The following is a 17,658-nucleotide window of genomic DNA, read 5'->3' as shown; positions in this document are numbered from 1 at the left end:
AATAGATCACGGACTTAGGCTGGAGCTTTGCCATTGAGAACTTTGAACGTATTAATGAGAACTCTAAGTGATCTAGCAATAAGTTTAACGTTTAAAGTGACAATATGGATGACAAATTGATAGTTATTTTGGAATTGTCATGCAATAAACAACTCTGCTATGTTTTCCTACTTGAAAAAAAATATGTGAGTTTAACATATTTGTTATCGTACTCGCAATAACAAACGTTTTAGACTCTAGCGTTTCAAATCATCCATTTAAATACCATCCATCAAGAAGATCATAATCTCACACTAGGGCATTCTATGGAAACAAATTACGCCATGCTAGAATTGGTCAACGACGTTTCAAGGATACAGTTCATCGATAAGTCCATCAAGAAGATCAGTAATACTCTGAGCCTCATATTAGGGAACCTATCAACTAGTAATAACATAGACCCATGACTTCAACACAATGGGTTATGGTGATACAGACGAAAAGTACAGTGTTATTAGCCCCAACTTGCACCATCCGGAGGAGGTTATAGAAATGATCTGAGTCCGTCTATCTGTCCAACCGGTCATCTCTAAATGTTACCCCTTAACGTTCTGCCGTTACACGTACATAAACACCATTCAAGTGTCTACACCAATGTTGTCAAACAAAAGCTATATGGCCAAAATGACCCTACTTGCCATTGGTGGACATCCCCATTGGTGTTATTTGCCATTTTATATTGATTTCATGGGATTTTGATCAATTATTATTAATTTTTATTTATTGTTTGGCTCAGGCTCAAGGCCCATAAAAGAAATACACCAGGAATTTACAAGAAAATACCAAACTAATACAAAAAAAGCAAATAGTGATATAAATCAATAAAGAATATCTCTCCAGTGCCTGCACTGGAGAGAGTCATGGTACAAACATGAGTAAAACACTGTACATAAACATTACAACTATCTAAAACTCTCTTGACAAATTTATAAACACTTTTCCGGACAAGTTCACCAAAAGACAAAGCTGAGTAACAAACAAATACAGAACTAATACTACCTAATAATACCGCCTGGACAAATTTAAAAAAACAACTAAAACAATTATTATACGCAACTCTAACTTCGTTGTATTTTCTCAACTTAAAATTAGACCACAGATGACAACAGTATAAATTAGAACAAAAAGACTTGAATAACCTAACCTTAACTTCACTAGAACAAAAGGCAAAAATCCTGCATAGAAAGTTACCACGTACGTAAAGTAATCGCATTTGTATAGTAATATCATCATCATCCATGAAGCTACTGAGAACAAATACACCCAGATATTTGTACGAGTCGACAAACGAAAGCTCATTATCATTCAAAAAATAACAGGGGTGTTTAAAAGCTTTAATGTTTTTGGGCATGACAACCATACAAACCTTTTTACATGAATAAGCTTTTGTAAGCCCTTGCTAGAGGGGCTGAAGACAATTAAATCATCGGCATATGAAATGTGATTCAAAAGTCGACTACTAATCAGACATCCAACCTTATAAGAAGACAAACGATGGCTCAGCTCATCAATGTAAACGTTCTTTATAACAAACGTGGAGATAAACTCTCCCTTTGGCGAACGCCATTAAGAACAATATGAATGTCTAATATATAATACGATCCATAAATAATGTAATATATCCGATCATATTTGTCAATCCCTATTCAGTTACACACCAAAGCATCGATTACCAGAGAAGTAAACTGAAAGCTCTTCAAAAAAAATTATTATGTCTCGTCAAATATCAGAGCTGCAGAAGAAGCGTGATCTACGCAGCGTAAACGTTGTGTAAATGAATATTACTCGGTTAATAGGTGAGACTCAGAGTCCTAATTATATTGTAATTGAATATTACAAATGCATTTGGGGCAAGATACCTGCAATAAAAATATATGAGTTCTTAATACATTAGTTTTACGATGTTACAATAATAGGTTTACATGCGTTTTTCTCAACAGTTGTCTGTTGTAAAATATCATTCCTGTAATGAATCTGTCAATTTGTACCAGCTACAGACAGACCTCGAGGATATCCACCGCCGATATACTTGGTTAATATTCTAATTTTAATACGTCAGTAAGCTTAAGGTCACTGGGGTTAAACAGCAACACAGTACAGACGCAACTGCAGGATCATCTCACTAATGGCGTGGTTGTTTACGTTTGTGGTTATAGTGGGTAAGTAAAGAAACTAATTAAATACGTGATATTTTTAACATGACATGGTGTCATTGTGTTTGGGTGATCATAAAGGACAGGGTTTTTTTTAACTTAAAGACAACGTGTTTTTCACAAAAGTCAAGAATATGTTAGTATCACAAGAATATGCTAGTATACATATCCCCAAACGAACGAACGAACGAACGAACGAACGAACGAACGACAATACATAGCTAGCGGCTGTATGCATACTGCCTATAGGCTAGATTTTTGAAACGAACTGTTTGTTTTCAAAACTACACACTATACTAGATCAAGAGTATTAGTACTAATTTAAAAATCAGACGCTTGGAGTAAAGGCTCTCCAGTAGGGTTTGTAAACGAAGGCATTACCAGTTATATTCGAAAGAACAGACACTCGTGCAGGGTCTATGGTGAAAATAATTACCTTTGACAGCTGTGATCTTCAGATCTGAGAAATCAGAATATATAAATTAGATATTGTTATCCGTGTTATATTTCAATGTAGAAATAAACATTTAACATCATCACTAAAACAACGCTGGGGAGAAAACTTGATGTTTATTGCACGAGACCGTGTCTTTACAAAAATACGTTAACGCCGTCAGAATTTAAAATGTTTAAAGTGTTGCCCGACAGGACGTTGTTTCATTTCTTATTCAGTTGTCTCTGCTAGTTATTCACTGTTGTTTTGAATGTAGCATTGTATAAGAGAGAGAGAGAGAGAGAGAGAGAGAGAGAGAGAGAGAGAGAGAGAGAGAGAGAGAGAGAGAGAGAGAGAGAGAGAGAGAGAGAGAGAGAAAGAGAAAGAGAGACAGAGACAGAGACAGAGAGAGACAGAGAGAGAGACAGAGAGAGACAGAGAGAGAGAGAGAGAGTGAATGAGAGACAGACAGAGAGACAGAGACAGAGAGACAGAGACAGAGAGAGACAGATATATATATATATATTGTTATTTTGACCTCATGTTTCCCTATTTGCATACTAATAAGTCAGATGTATTAGTCAGATAGTATTGAAAACATGATAGATGTGTCAAAAATGTGTGGCTACTGTTATTATGATTGTGTTATTTGTAACTCTATTTGATGCAGTACCAGCTGCAATAGCAAAGTTTAGTACTGATAAACTGGTGACAAATCTGCTGTATAATGATCATTATCAGAAAATTATTCGTCCTGTGGAAAACAGTTCAACAGCAGTGATAGTCAAACACCGTATGACTCCTGTCCAGATTATCGACCTGGTGAGTAACAACGTATGGTCAGTGTAATATTTTCAATCTGGGCTATTTCTCTTTAATTCTGTGGGTTTCAGGTCTCTTCTCATGATATATATTTTATTTCATTTATTCTATTTATTTCAATTTCCTATATGTTGTATTATTTTGGCTTGTTTTTCGTATCATGAACCTGGCTTGCATTTTTGTTTCTTTCATGTAGCCTGTCTACATTGTAGTCTCTGATTCTGCATAGCTGACTAGCTAACCGCAAAGCAAAATCACAAGCCATGCTGTTGACAGGCTATCCTCGAATACACTATCCTAAATACCTGTAGCTGTTATTACGCAATATTTTTCTTTGTTCAGACAAGGAAAATACGACAGACCTAGGGTACATTTGTCATTAGCGACTCGAAGTGACAACACATTTTCCTTAGGTCACAAACATTTTCCTGTTGATTGAAGAAAGATATTGGAAAACAACATAATTATACCAGCGCCAGTAATATCAAAGAAAAGTAGGGGAAAGTTATGGCAATTTTGAACGTCTAGTGACGTATACACGCGTTGTCGTGTAATAGATGCGCATTGACATTAGCCCCATCTACACGTAGGTCGTCCTACCTGAGGCAGTCCCAAGTCCTACCTGAGGTAGAATAGATCTGTGTCTACATGTAGGAAGGTTGCAACGTAGATGTCGCGCGTTCCGTCCTGACAGTACATAGGAAGAAGTCAGGAGGATTTCAGGAAACCTCTCAAAGGTGTCCTACGTCATGACGGTTTCAGGACGCGTTTGCGTCTACACGGGCTTCAAACTATCCTGAATCCTACCTCAGGTAGGATTTTTAGTGCCGTGTAGATGGGGCTATTGTCATGATGTAGAAGACCAGAGCATATATTCCGTATTTTTTTGCTCAACTTGGCTAGTGCAGGGTATAATGCCTCATGTACCTTTCATTTTTACATATGTCAACTGTTGTATACAGTACAGGCAAACAATTTGTTTCAATTTAGTCCATCCAAGTTTGATACGTCATTATATTTGCTGTTTAGAGAAGGACGTCAAACCTGTGTACACACACATACCCTTTAATAGTACACAGACTATGGATGCATTACCAGAATTAACCGTACTTTTCAACGGGCGAAAATATCGGAGAATAGCCAAACAGTAAACTGGAATTTGATATAACTTGAGTTTGATGTCATTATCATATTTTCCACACTAGCAACAAAGCACACGAAATGCTATAGTTAGGTTTGTGATATTTCGAATAATTACATTACATTCCGGCTTTCACACATCCTATCTTAACTTCACTGAATATAAAAGACTGATATAGTATACTTTACTTACCAGTAATCTAATACACTTCGAGTAATTGTGTTATTATGACATCTTTCAACCGGCGCCTTTGAAAACAATTTCAGATTTTTTGCATTTATTGGGATCAATATATTGTTTGTTACAAATTATAGTTATTGCTTTATTATGTATCTAATGAGATGAAGAGTGACATATAACACTAATTGACAATTATTGCCATATGCCATTCACGCTTCACAGAGATATGAAAAATATGATGAGTCATGCATTAGGGGTAATTTATAGAGTGTATACGTATGGGACAAAAAACGTGTTTTGAACCAAAAATTAAAGTGGCCCGACAAAAACGTTCCATACCTCGAATAGGCTGATGTAAGGCAATTTCCATAACGATCAGATGTCTGTGGTTACCATACATGATCGGACACCATTAAAGCAAGAGAAGGGAAGCAGACCATGCCAACGTGTAATAACCTGATTGGGCAATCCCAGTTACATGACCATTGCATAGTAACCAAGTAACCACAGGGTAATATGGGTTAACATAAATGACAGAAGCCCAATATCATGTATGTATTAGGGGAGATACATCCATGCCCAATACTAGTCAATTTTATGACAGTATATTGTCAAATGGCATGGCTCTCTCTAGCACTACATTCTGTTCTTTAATACTATCGACAACAGTACTTTAAGGACATTGGAGGATATGGATGTATGACGTTATTGCGTTCTCACGTGACTTAATTTACGACTGCATGTTGAGTTTGTAGTAAAGTGGACGAGGTAACCAATTATAACTGCCTGTCAGTATGTGATGGATTACTGCTGACATGCGCTGTTCATCCTTTCCTCAGTAGGAGATTTAGCTAGATTTTTTTTCAATTTGACTAGACAGACAGACAGACAAACAGACAGACAGACAGTCAGTCAGATTGTGGCAAACGAGCCCACAGGTATATTTCTATCCTAGAGTTACTTAATATAGTTTTCACTGATTCCATAACTTTTTAAAACCATGTTTAAAACTAATATGATTAATATGATAACCGAATTTAAAGAAAAAGACGTCATCGTCGAACATTTTTTTTTAATGATAAGTCCAATATTGAAGAGGAAAGGAAAACCTTTCGCTGTCGACATATTACTAATTCATAGCCTTTGAAACTACAACTATCACTGTAGGGTTACTCACAAGGGAATCTTTTTCCATTGTTGTTCATTATCATGATGGCTCGTTCAATAACTTATCAAATAGTTACAACACTATACATTTGTTGCCCGTAATGTACTTTGGGACGTTCTCTAAGTTCAAGACGGTTGCATACAAGATAATTTATTTGTTAGTAGAAAACTTTAAATGGAGCTCAGTTAATAACCTAAGAGTCTAATAAACACGAACGTACTGTCATTTCGAGTAACTGGCACATCTGATCTAGTATCTACGACCTCCGGAAGTCAGAGCCCGCAGTGCAGTTCGGGTATTAGAACTATGTGGTGAAAACCATAGTTCAACTATACAGTTACTAATAGGGGGCATTCAATTGTGCCTTGTTATTTACCACTACAGTTGGAAATATGTTGGACCTCTGTATAGCTTTCTTGAGTTTCATTTGACATATATTTGTTTAAAAGCATGTTTTTAATTCCCTTTAACCACTGTATCATTTATATAAAACTGTCCTTGTTGAATATATCATATAAATGGTTATATTATATATTGGCATATACAGCTAACAGGGAAACTCTTGTTGTTGCTGTTGTTGTTGTTGTTGTTGTTGTTGTTGTTGTTGTTGTTGTTACTACTATTGTTGTAGTTGTCGTCGTCATTGTTGTTGTTACTGTTGTTGTAGTTGTCGTCGTTGTTGCTGTTGTTGTTGTTGTAGTAGTAGTAGTAGTAGTAGTAGTAGTTGTTGTTGTTGTTGTTGTTGTTGTTGTTGTTGTTGTTGTTGTTGTTGCATTTAGTGAAACCCCTGGATGTGAACAAGAAGTACAACTTCGTGTTAATTGTGTTCAACATAAAGGTGGTTCACGTTATACTGAATATTGGTAAATTGTATATCTGCGTTACGTATCTACCATTCACGTCAGACCACTATAGAAATTCCCTAAAGTGGTATCAATGTGGTTTTTATTTTCAGGAAGAGAAGGCTCAGATAATAACCCTGAAGAGTTGGTGTGGGCAGGTACGTTCTTGATATTGCTGTATAAGTCAATTAATCGTTTATTCCACCTAAATTATGAAACAGTTGTATATAGACCATAACAATACAATAAGACTATTTGGTAGTCCCCTCCAACATTATGTAAGGTGATGGCAAACTACACTCATCGACGAAACATTATACTGGATGTTACATATTCATAATTTTAGATTTTGACAGTAGTATGTCGCTTTTTTATTGAAAGGTCAGTAAGCTTTACTCAAGGCCATGGAATTCAGGTCACAAGAGAAAACAGAGCACATTGCGTACATAACTAGAATTCCCCAGGTTTCCAGTAATTATTTAGCCTTTCACACTCGTTATATTAATCAATTTGAACTTTAATCTTAATACATTAGTGTACACTAGAGAGTGGAGGGAAGCTTGGCACTCCAAAGAGACGAGCGAACGGGACATGTTTATATGAGCTATCAATAGACATTAATTTGATTTAAAGCAACAGCAGTGTGCCATCCCTGTTAGCGAGTTTCACAGACTTGTATGGTTTTGTATGGTCTTCTAATGAATGTTTTCAGGGCCTCCAGTTGTTTATTATCTTGATCACATGGTGATATCTTCATAACGAACGAGCTGCTATCAACCACTTGTGTAATCTGATACACCAACAAAAATATGTTTAGTCTATCCTAGTCATTCCCTATAACCTATTCCATAGATACAGTACGACTGTGATTGCGATCAAAATTATCGTGGTCAACATTTGACGCAATCCATCAATCAAATTTATGCAATCGCTCCCAGACGCTTACTTAAGCGAAATAAATAATTGTGTGTTTCCGATAACATTGCCTGAAAAAATATTTTATTTTGTCGTTTTTTTTCTCAATTTATTATTTGTTTGTATTTCTGAAAAATATTACTTCAACCCAAAAGCAAATGAATTATTTGTCAGAATACCCATTGTGTGATAATGTTGATGGAACGTATAATACAGCACTGGGGAGAGAAATCATGTGCCTGAAGGTCAAGAAGGCAAAGAATTTCTTATCTTTTCCTTTTAATGTTTAGGATCGGCGATCGGTCGGGTTATCGAAAACACACAACTGTTGTTGTTTTTTTGTTTTTAGCCTGTTTTACGTCACTGTCGTGATATATCATTAGCTGGTTGTACCTCGAAACATACGGGTTTTTGATAACGACTTTTGGAAATGTGGCTACATTAACCGTTCTAAAATGTAGTCAACACAAACCGAGATTTTAAGTAATGAAGCAAGCCTGATATATTTTATTTTAACATGTAAAAACATGTCTGATAAAACTAACCAAAGGTATAAAACGTAACTAAACTTTCTTGTAGTTATGTGTATCTAATTGCTGTGCAAACAGAATAGAATAGCACTCCGAGATCTCATTAACAACCACATCTTTGCCTCCCTCAGGAAGATTGTAAGATACTGATGACATGCATGACAGCAGTGTGGCGTCCAACATACGTTCATTTACCTGTGACTCTTCACCTCTTATTTGGCCCCGTCATATGTCATTGGATGGATCAGTCTGAATACAGACGCTGGTGTGAACAGTGAAAAGTTTCCATCAAAAATATGTGTACAGACGAAAATTTCAGGACCGACTTTCTTTATATTAGGAACAGAAGTTACATTTTGACATTATTTTTCTCATGATTTTCTTTGTCAGGTTTGGACCGATGAATATTTAAAATGGAATCCGAATGATTATGATGGTACAGATGAAATTCAACTACCGATATCAGAGATATGGCAACCCGATATAGTACTTCATGAAAGGTGTGTATACTCTACATAAAAGGTCACTTATCAGGGATATAGCAGCCCGATAAAGTACGTCATGAACTACATGAAGGTTGATGTAATAGTGTACTTTCAAAATATTATGATTCTGCTTCATACCTACAATGTACACAAAACTATTAAAATCGGCTAAAACATTGCTAAAGAACTTCTAAATAAAAAGTTTTGATATTAAGTTACTTATTGAATGAGCTATGAGATGTCCCAAACATATATTCTTGGACAAATGTTTAGTTAAGTTAATTGTACTTTAATTTAATTTAATTTAATTTGATTTAATTTAATTTAATTTATTAATTTAGTTTAGTTTAGCATGTCCAGTCTCTTCTCGTCTCATCTCAGCTAGTCTAGTCTATCAAATGACAATTTTTATTAAATGTTTATTTAAATTTTATTTCGTATCACCATTTTTTCAGAACCACAGAAAAATTTGAAAGACATTATGATACCGACGTCAGAATCAAATCTTCTGGTGAAGTGACAGCGATCCAACCATTCGTATTCAAATCTAGCTGTTTCATTGATGCCACCTATTTCCCATTTGATGACCAGAAATGTACCTTCAAGTTTGGTTCCTGGATATACCCTTTGAAGTTAATTGACGTTGTACCTGACAATAGAAGTAATTTAAATGACTTTGTGCGAAATAATGAATGGATACTTCTTAATATGGACGTTGAGAGGAGCATTTTGGACTTCCCATGTTGCCCCGAGAGTTTTGCTGAAGTCAAATATACAATTTACCTGAAACGACGATCTTTGTACTATTTGCTCAACATTGTTGTACCTGCCTTCCTGGTATCTTTCCTTGCCGTTATTGCATTCTACTTGCCATCAGATTCGGGGGAAAGAATTACTCTCTGTATATCCAGTATGTTAGCTCTGATGATGTTTCTTTCTGTGGTGTCCGATTTTATGCCGCCAAATTCAGAAAGAATACCCTATATCCGTAAGTCTTCAAATCCCTTATTCTCACATAGCATAATTTGACTGTGTATCACAAATATTGTCAATGCCCTTAGAATATCAAATACGGAAATGAAGTCCATCAGGAATCGAAATCGTGGCAGTTTGTTTTGTCATGTGTACACTGCACTGTTGAACTAAATTGCACACTCCACATGTCAACAGCCTCATTTTAAGGCCCAAGATACGAGGCTTTACCTTTCCATACGATTAGTGAGGATTACGTCCTTGGGTTTCATTCGTGGCCTTTTTCATGATATTTAGCTATTTATACATTCGAACGTATCAAATCATGAAATTAGATCGACTTATAACAACTACAAGATAGCTATTTGTCCATTATAAAACCTACAAATTGAAAGTAAAAGTTGTTCTAAGGAAAGAAATACCTGAAAAAACCGTATAACTACGCCTGGAAACTCAACATTCCACCCCAAATAGTTGTTACAACTAATAGCACCTTTAAATGTCAGGATGTATATTGAACTCCAATGACTGAGTGTTAAATAAATTTGGAATTTTATCTTTCGCAGAGCTGTACCTATTCCTTACTATCGTAGTGGTGGCGCTGTCATGTGTTACCACAGCAACGACGCTGAACTTACATTTTTGTGGACCTACCATACGAAGAGCACCACCATGTTTAAGGAATCTCGTCCTAAACTATGTGGCACATGCTATTTGTAACAAGGCATCTCTGTACAAGAACTGTGAATCCTGGACTGAAAAACCAAAACGAGGAAACGGGGAAATTCGTCTGGGGGAGCCAGATGAGATAAGTGAATATGACCAGAAGCACCATGCCAATAACTTGGAGATTGGAGAAGAAACTAACCATGAGAGGAAGATCAATGTGGCATTTGAAGGCACTGGTGAAACCTGTGAAGAACAACTCTACAAGAAATGGTCACAGGAATGGAAAGAAATTGCCAGAATCCTGGATAGGATGTTTGTCTGGATATACGCCATTTGTGTACTCTCCTTAAACGCTGGATTTGTATTTTTCCTGAATAGTCGCGAAGGCAAAGAATAATCGAAAATATCGGATTCAAATCTGAAAATATTATGATCACTACTTTTCTTAACTCGAATCCTTCGTAAATGGCACCCGTTGACCCTCGCAATTTCGCAATAGGTAGAATCACTTCATTGTTTGAGGTTAGCAGTTAAATTCCAACCAGCTGATTCCACACAAATGGTATTATATTTAAACGTATCTTCTCGGTATAGAATATATATACGAAGCCTGTGTCCAACAATCAAATATGCCCTTAATATGTTTACGGCGTATAATGATATGGCCATGTAATTAGTTAGTACTTTCATCATTCTCTAGTTCCCTGTCCCTAAGCTTTCGATCATTCGTACGATAATTATACATTTTTATTTCACACCACACACTTACACACGAGTACCGAGGTACTGTAGAACAATGAGAATATAATACATGTACTCTTTAATACGTCAAATCTTTTACCTGAATCGATATACCTTTACTGTCTGTCTTTTTTGAATAAAACTCTATCTCTTTCAAATCCATTTTCCATACTTTCTATCGATCAATCAATCATGCAATCTTACATTTTACATATTTGGTCTACTTTCTACTTTTTTCACACTCACTTTCTAAAACTGATATCTTCAATAGAATTGGTTGAAAGTTAAAGGATGAGGTCATCAGTTATAATATTCAACACTACTAAGTACAAGCCCATAAAATCTACAACGATATGATGACATGAACGTGTTTGCAGAAATGCATGATTGACCACCTTTCACTGCCAATACAAACATCATTAACTTTCGATGATGACAATGGTTATCATACATGATTAGCTCAGGATACAGTGCCTCTTTATCACAACTCTCATTAAACCTACAAAAGCCGTAATTATGTGGAAATTATTTTATTAGATATACAAAGTTTAAGATATACCAAATGAAGGAAATTGTTATTTCTAAGTATCACAATATAGGCTCCAAACAATACGATAGATATTTGAACATTATTCCCTCGTTCAGACAAGAACAATTCGAATTGCCCAAGGGGCCTTGTCACTACGAGTCAAAAGACAAGTCATGACAAACCCTAGGTCACGATAATATTTCCTGCTGAATGAAGAAAATCATTGGGAACAATATAATATACTTTCATCAGGCACAATTTATGAAAGAACATTACGTTTCAATTATCATGCCATATTTTACTTCGAATCGAAAGCATTCAACATGGCTTGATGATTTCATGATAGATATATGGTATATTGTTGATAAATGAAAGACATTCATCATACGATCCATTAGTTTGACATCTATTGAAGTCTGTCTATGCAATCTATTATAGTCAGTCATGTATATGCATATTTCAATGTTTCTATACTTATTTGTTCAATATTCATTTCTAACAGCACATTTAAAAACTATTTGAAATGGTTAATAACACACTACAGCTGAGAGTTCGGTTCATCATAATTCTGTTCGTGTATTTCTTAAACAACTATTAAACTATTGTTTGCACAATCATATTCCTTTTTGTTATTTCTCGGATATTTAAACAGCGATGTTGTACTTCGTTGGACCGTCGAATGTATTCCTGTACAGATGATTGCATTTAATGGTACTCTATATCTTACTTGTCACATCCCTTCTAATCTCAAGGGGCTTTAATATTTTATACACTCATTATTTTACAGTTACTTGTTCACAGCATTCGACTAATTCGAATTCCAAGATGGGCAAATTTGTATGAATGCCACACTACGATCAAGTTATCGTAATACTTACGTACTTTCAAAACGTAGATGCACTCATTACTTTGCATACATCTTAGGGTGGTATGAGTCTGATACGTAGAGGTACATTTATTTTTATTTAATGGATTTTACTCTCTCTAAAAATCATTTAGAGTATCGATGACAATTTGCATATTGCAGCCGATAAGCTTACTTACGATTTTCCGTCGAGCACAGAGCTACGAACGGCATCCTGAGCGAATATAATTAAAATGTTGGAACAAAAGTTGCATTATAAGACAAAGTTTACTTATGTTTTAAAGCTAAATTTGATATAACATGTACATCGCAATGTTATAACCGATAATTGTGGTTGAGAAACCACAGCACAGTTACCTATACGTAAGGTTGACCTCGAAACATGTCGTGCGAGTACGTAATTTGCATAGCCATCGGACGCCATTTTTGATAGGCGATGAAGAATAAAATGCGATGTAACGATGCTGTATTAGTAAATTTCGATTCAAAATTGTAGAATAAATGTGGAATAATTTAATTATGTGATAAATGTATAATCCCACGAAATCTCCGTGGGATTATATATAAATATTTTTCCATCTTGATAATTTCAATTATCATTATTCATCCAAAGGTTTGATTATAAGGAATTCCATCCAATCCATCAACATACAAATTTCACCACCTATATACTTAGTATAATGAAAAATGTTTTCAATTTTACTATATTAATAATTAACTTACACAGCTCAACCTAGTTGAATCAATTATACACGACTTGGTCTTCATGTAGAACTCATTAATTGAAATCTTGGACATTCACGTTCATCCCACTTCCAGCTATTTCTATAACTCACTGTCGACGACCTTAAATAACACTATGTGAGCATGGTTGAATTGGTATCTGGGATATTGTATGAATAACAGGTATAGATATCTAATCACGCTCTAGCTAATAGGTTTGTGCTTCGACAAATTAATTATTTAATCCATTTAAGTAATGCACGTACGATACACAGACATGCCTGATTCAAGATGCAACGAGACTCGTATCTGAGAAAATCATCATTCAGTTTCTTTTTATCTGATCAGCTGAAGAGTTTCCAATTGCTTCAGACAATTGAATACGTTATTTACCATCATCAGTTTAACGTATTTCTTTTCTTTCTTATATCCCATAACCCTGATGTTCGTATGTAAAGACGGAAGCGGATGAACAGACAAGACAGACAGACAGACAGACAGACAGACACACACACACACACACACACACACACACACACAATACAAAATCTACCCTGTGTCAGATCGCTTTGATCCATATTCATTTCTACTCTCTCAGCTTGCGTACAGTAAGACCTTGTATAATACAATTAACAGTTATAAATCTCGCATCGAATTACTGACATCAAAAGAGTGACCCAATTAATTTCTCTATTTCCTTGAAATGTCGATAGTGAACATGACCTAATAAATTGTATAGTTTGCTATATTTATCACCTATACATGATACAAACTGAATGTCGATGTTATATGCATACAAAAATACAACATATTTGCCAAGACAAAGAAATTCGTGTTTTCATGATGTCATCGCTAAATATAATTCCCATAAACCCTTGCAAGAAATCTCCAAAGTGTCAAAGATACGTCAAGTGTAGTAAGGCAAGTACAAGTATCCATGGGTGAACTACAAGTATCCATGGGTGAAATAAGTTTCCAATGTGTTGTGTCATGCAAAATCATACACAAGTTGATAGCACTAGTCAATCCAATAGCACTAAAGGCAGTTATAGTGACTTCTATTCTATTTGATAGATAAATAAACGAAGCACTGTTTCCATGTTATTTTAAAAGTTGGGCAATAGTTGCAAGTTGATTTGTTCAAATCTTACATAGATTCGTTTTTTGTATTAATGATGTGTACCTGTACGTATATTTCGTACCTTAAGTTGGTGGAGTGTGAATATCTACCACAAACGTTACGTTTTAATCAAAATGAGGGTAACAGGATTAACGCCCCCCAAACAAACGCCCCCGGACAAATGTCCCCCGGACAAATGCCTCCGTAGGACAAATGCCCCCTGGACAAATGCCTACGGTAGGACTGTGGCTCACAACTCACCCAAGAAAGTCATGTTTTTTAGGGTTACTTAGCATTTCTACTATTATAGTGCGATTGAAAGACTTGATTTCAGGCGGTGTACTTAAAATAGAATAAAGTAGCAACGATCTGTCTGGATTGGTAGTTTAGTCAATGGTTGAAAAACGACAAGGACGGTTATTAAAAATGCATGATCAACTCCAAATATTAGCAAAATGCAAAAGTAAATACATAGGCCCTGTGTCAAAGACAACGCCCTCTCTCATTCTTAATGGCAATTGTTCGTCAACTCTATTCAGCCGCTAGTTAATGTATTGTAGAGTCTAAAATGACGTTTGCTGTATAAAACCTTACTTCACTGTTCTTCCCAAGTATTATAAGTACTCTTTTTTTTCCCTAGGACTTGTTAGTTCGTGGTCGATCGTAAAATAAAACACACGTCTAAAAATGTATCTATTATCAGTAGATTAAAGCTCCACGAGACCATCTTGTCTAACATTCAAGTCACTTATTGGCGATTCATTGCCATCTGGCAAGGCATAAACTGGACGGGAGCCAGATCTAACTTGTTAAGATTAGGAGCATGTCGCTGCATTTCTACCAGAAAACCATTGATGTAAGAAAGACGCATGGAGGAGTCAAAGTGAACCCGGACCACCATTCGCTTTCCCCAGGGTGGCATTAGTGTTCCTATGGTAACATATCGCCTATTGTAACTCTGGGTGATAGGATACTCGCCACGCCATTGCTTCATACAGTAATCAAGCTGTGGGTAACAAAGTAATGTTGGAAGTTGTACATGTAATATCACATTATGTAGTGTGATTTGTAGTGTCTCTTGATGTAGTATGATGTGTAGTGTCACGTGATGTAGTGTGATGTGTAGTGTCACGTGATGTAGTGTGATGTGTAGTCAAATGACAATTGTTTGATGAAAAGAATTACCAATTACATAGTGTCGTTGGTAACCTGTCTCATATGGACGGTTTTGAGATAGAGATTGAGAGATAGCCGGTGAGACCGTCAAGAGACAGACAAAGACAAAGAGGTGGACAAACGAACTGACAGACAGACAGACAGACAGACAGACAGACAGACAGAGGGACAGACAAACAAAAACACATAGATGGATAGACAAACAAACATACATACATACATACATACATACATACATACATACACACACACACACATACATACATACATACATACATACATACATACATACATACATACATACACACACACACACACACATACACACACACACACACACATACACACATACATACATACATACATACATACATACATACATACATACATACATACATACATACATAAAACAACTCTGAGTATTGCACATCCTCGCGGACAAGTAACTTTGAGGAGTGGCAGAATTGCAGATCGACTTATGTTGCATTAAATAATCATGTTTTTTTCCATGAACCTCCCCCCCTAGAAAATTTGAAATTTTTGTTTAGGCCCCCCCCCCCTAATTTTCCTGGGAAAAATTGATGCCCCCCCCCCCTTAAAATCCTCCAACCCCCAACCCCAACCTCCCGAAGTAAAATCTGGACACTCCCTAAAGACGTGCTCTCTTCAACGCCAACTGTTCTCAAATAATTCATAGCTTGCTCTAGTAGCTTGCTTTAGTTTGCCACGCCATATAACACCTACTTTGGACGTAAAATGATACTAATAATAACATATTATGGACAAAGACACTGCTGATAACTAAAAATTGTGATAACATGACAATTAAAGAATTACCATGAAAAGACTACTGTCTCTACGTCCTAAAGGGCAAACGTACACCGTCTCATTCTTTCTGTCATTCTTTCTTTCTTGTCTTTCTTTCTTTCTTTATTTCTTTATTTCATGTATACATTTATTTTGAGAATGCACAACAACAGCGCCAGCCGTGCGTTGCGTGATGAGGGCGCCCTGTCACGGCGTACATAGCAACTAAACTTCCTTTTACAATTTTACGTGTCATGCAAATTAGTATTCAAACTAGTATTATGCCCTTTATCTGTCATAATGTTGACACATTGTTTGACATGTACGGGATTAGCAGTCCTCTACCGGAGCTGATATTAAAGTCTGTGTAGCGGGTTATAACCAACTCCTTGTCTGAGTTGCTGCTGAAGTCTTATCAGTATTGGATAGTGTAAGACAAAGGGGGATTTAGAAGTATACAATAGACACCGGTGGAAAGATAAACAACAAGGCGGAGTATAGGGGAAGCGCCTCAAGAATGAAATGTAAGGCCCGGACCAAAATAGTTTGCCAAAATTACGAGGAGAACTTAATTACGGAGAAAAATAGTTGTGGCGAGTAGTATTAAAAATAAATCATACTACTGTACCATGAATGGAGTAGTGACTGCACAGTAAGGGTTTAAGGATGAAGGGCACAACTGTTACCATAAAATTCAGAGATACTATGTCGTTTTATTTTACCAATTTGGACTATGAGTTCTACAACATGTTCATCGAACTCAAGTATAAACATGGCTGACACATACACGTGTTTCACACACCGCCGGTTATTCCCTATTCTAGTTCCTGACGACGGTATTCCGATTTTACTCTAAGTTATCTTCATACAGTACTAGTCTAGTTCCTGATGACCGTATTCCGATTTACTCTACGTTATTAAGGTAGGGTAAAATCGGAATACGGTCGTCGGGAACTAGACTGGTACGTATTGTATGAAGATAACATATGGTAAAATCGGAATACAATTGTCAGGAACTGACAATGATTTCCCGACCTGTGACGATAATTTAGAACTTTTCAATTCTGAACTCTAGGACCAAAACGGGACATTTGCACTCTAAAAATGTGTAAGACTTTTAGCTTTCGTCCGTATTTGTCAACAGTGTAAATGTCAACGGTTCATAAGGGCTTACGGCCAGTGGATGTGTAGTACTACTACACCACACTTCATGTGCATTGCATTCTAATATACTTCTATTGAAAATTGGTGACGGGAAATGTTTCCACCATGTACATGTGTACTAATAATCAAAACTACTCGATTTTGCTTGTCATTAATTACCATTTCTCAAGATTGAAATATTATA

General features: G+C 36.1%; 1 protein-coding gene across 1 annotated transcript; it reads left to right on the top strand.

The window, feature by feature from the left end:
• Window positions 1–2,164: 2,164 nt before the first annotated feature.
• LOC144443643 (neuronal acetylcholine receptor subunit alpha-10-like) lies at window positions 2,165–10,746 on the top strand. The gene is made up of 6 exons (XM_078133186.1): window positions 2,165–2,198; window positions 3,296–3,447; window positions 6,892–6,936; window positions 8,614–8,723; window positions 9,164–9,696; window positions 10,247–10,746. The coding sequence occupies exons 1-6, from the start codon at window positions 2,165–2,167 to the stop codon at window positions 10,744–10,746; spliced, it is 1,374 nt and encodes a 457-aa protein (XP_077989312.1).
• Window positions 10,747–17,658: the final 6,912 nt, after the last annotated feature.

Source organism: Glandiceps talaboti, chromosome 12 (genome assembly GCF_964340395.1).
Source record: "Glandiceps talaboti chromosome 12, keGlaTala1.1, whole genome shotgun sequence".
NCBI lineage: Eukaryota > Metazoa > Hemichordata > Enteropneusta > Spengelidae > Glandiceps > Glandiceps talaboti.
This window is presented reverse-complemented; position numbering and strand designations above follow the sequence as displayed.

Excerpts from the sequence above, each read along its gene's own strand:
- LOC144443643 (XM_078133186.1), top strand. The coding sequence starts at position 2,165 with ATGGCGTGGTTGTTTACGTTTGTGGTTATAGTGG. Across the intron at positions 6,937-8,613 it reads TGAAGAGTTGGTGTGGGCAG|GTTTGGACCGATGAATATTT; the intron begins GTACGTTCTTGA and ends TTTCTTTGTCAG. Across the intron at positions 9,697-10,246 it reads AGAAAGAATACCCTATATCC|AGCTGTACCTATTCCTTACT; the intron begins GTAAGTCTTCAA and ends TATCTTTCGCAG.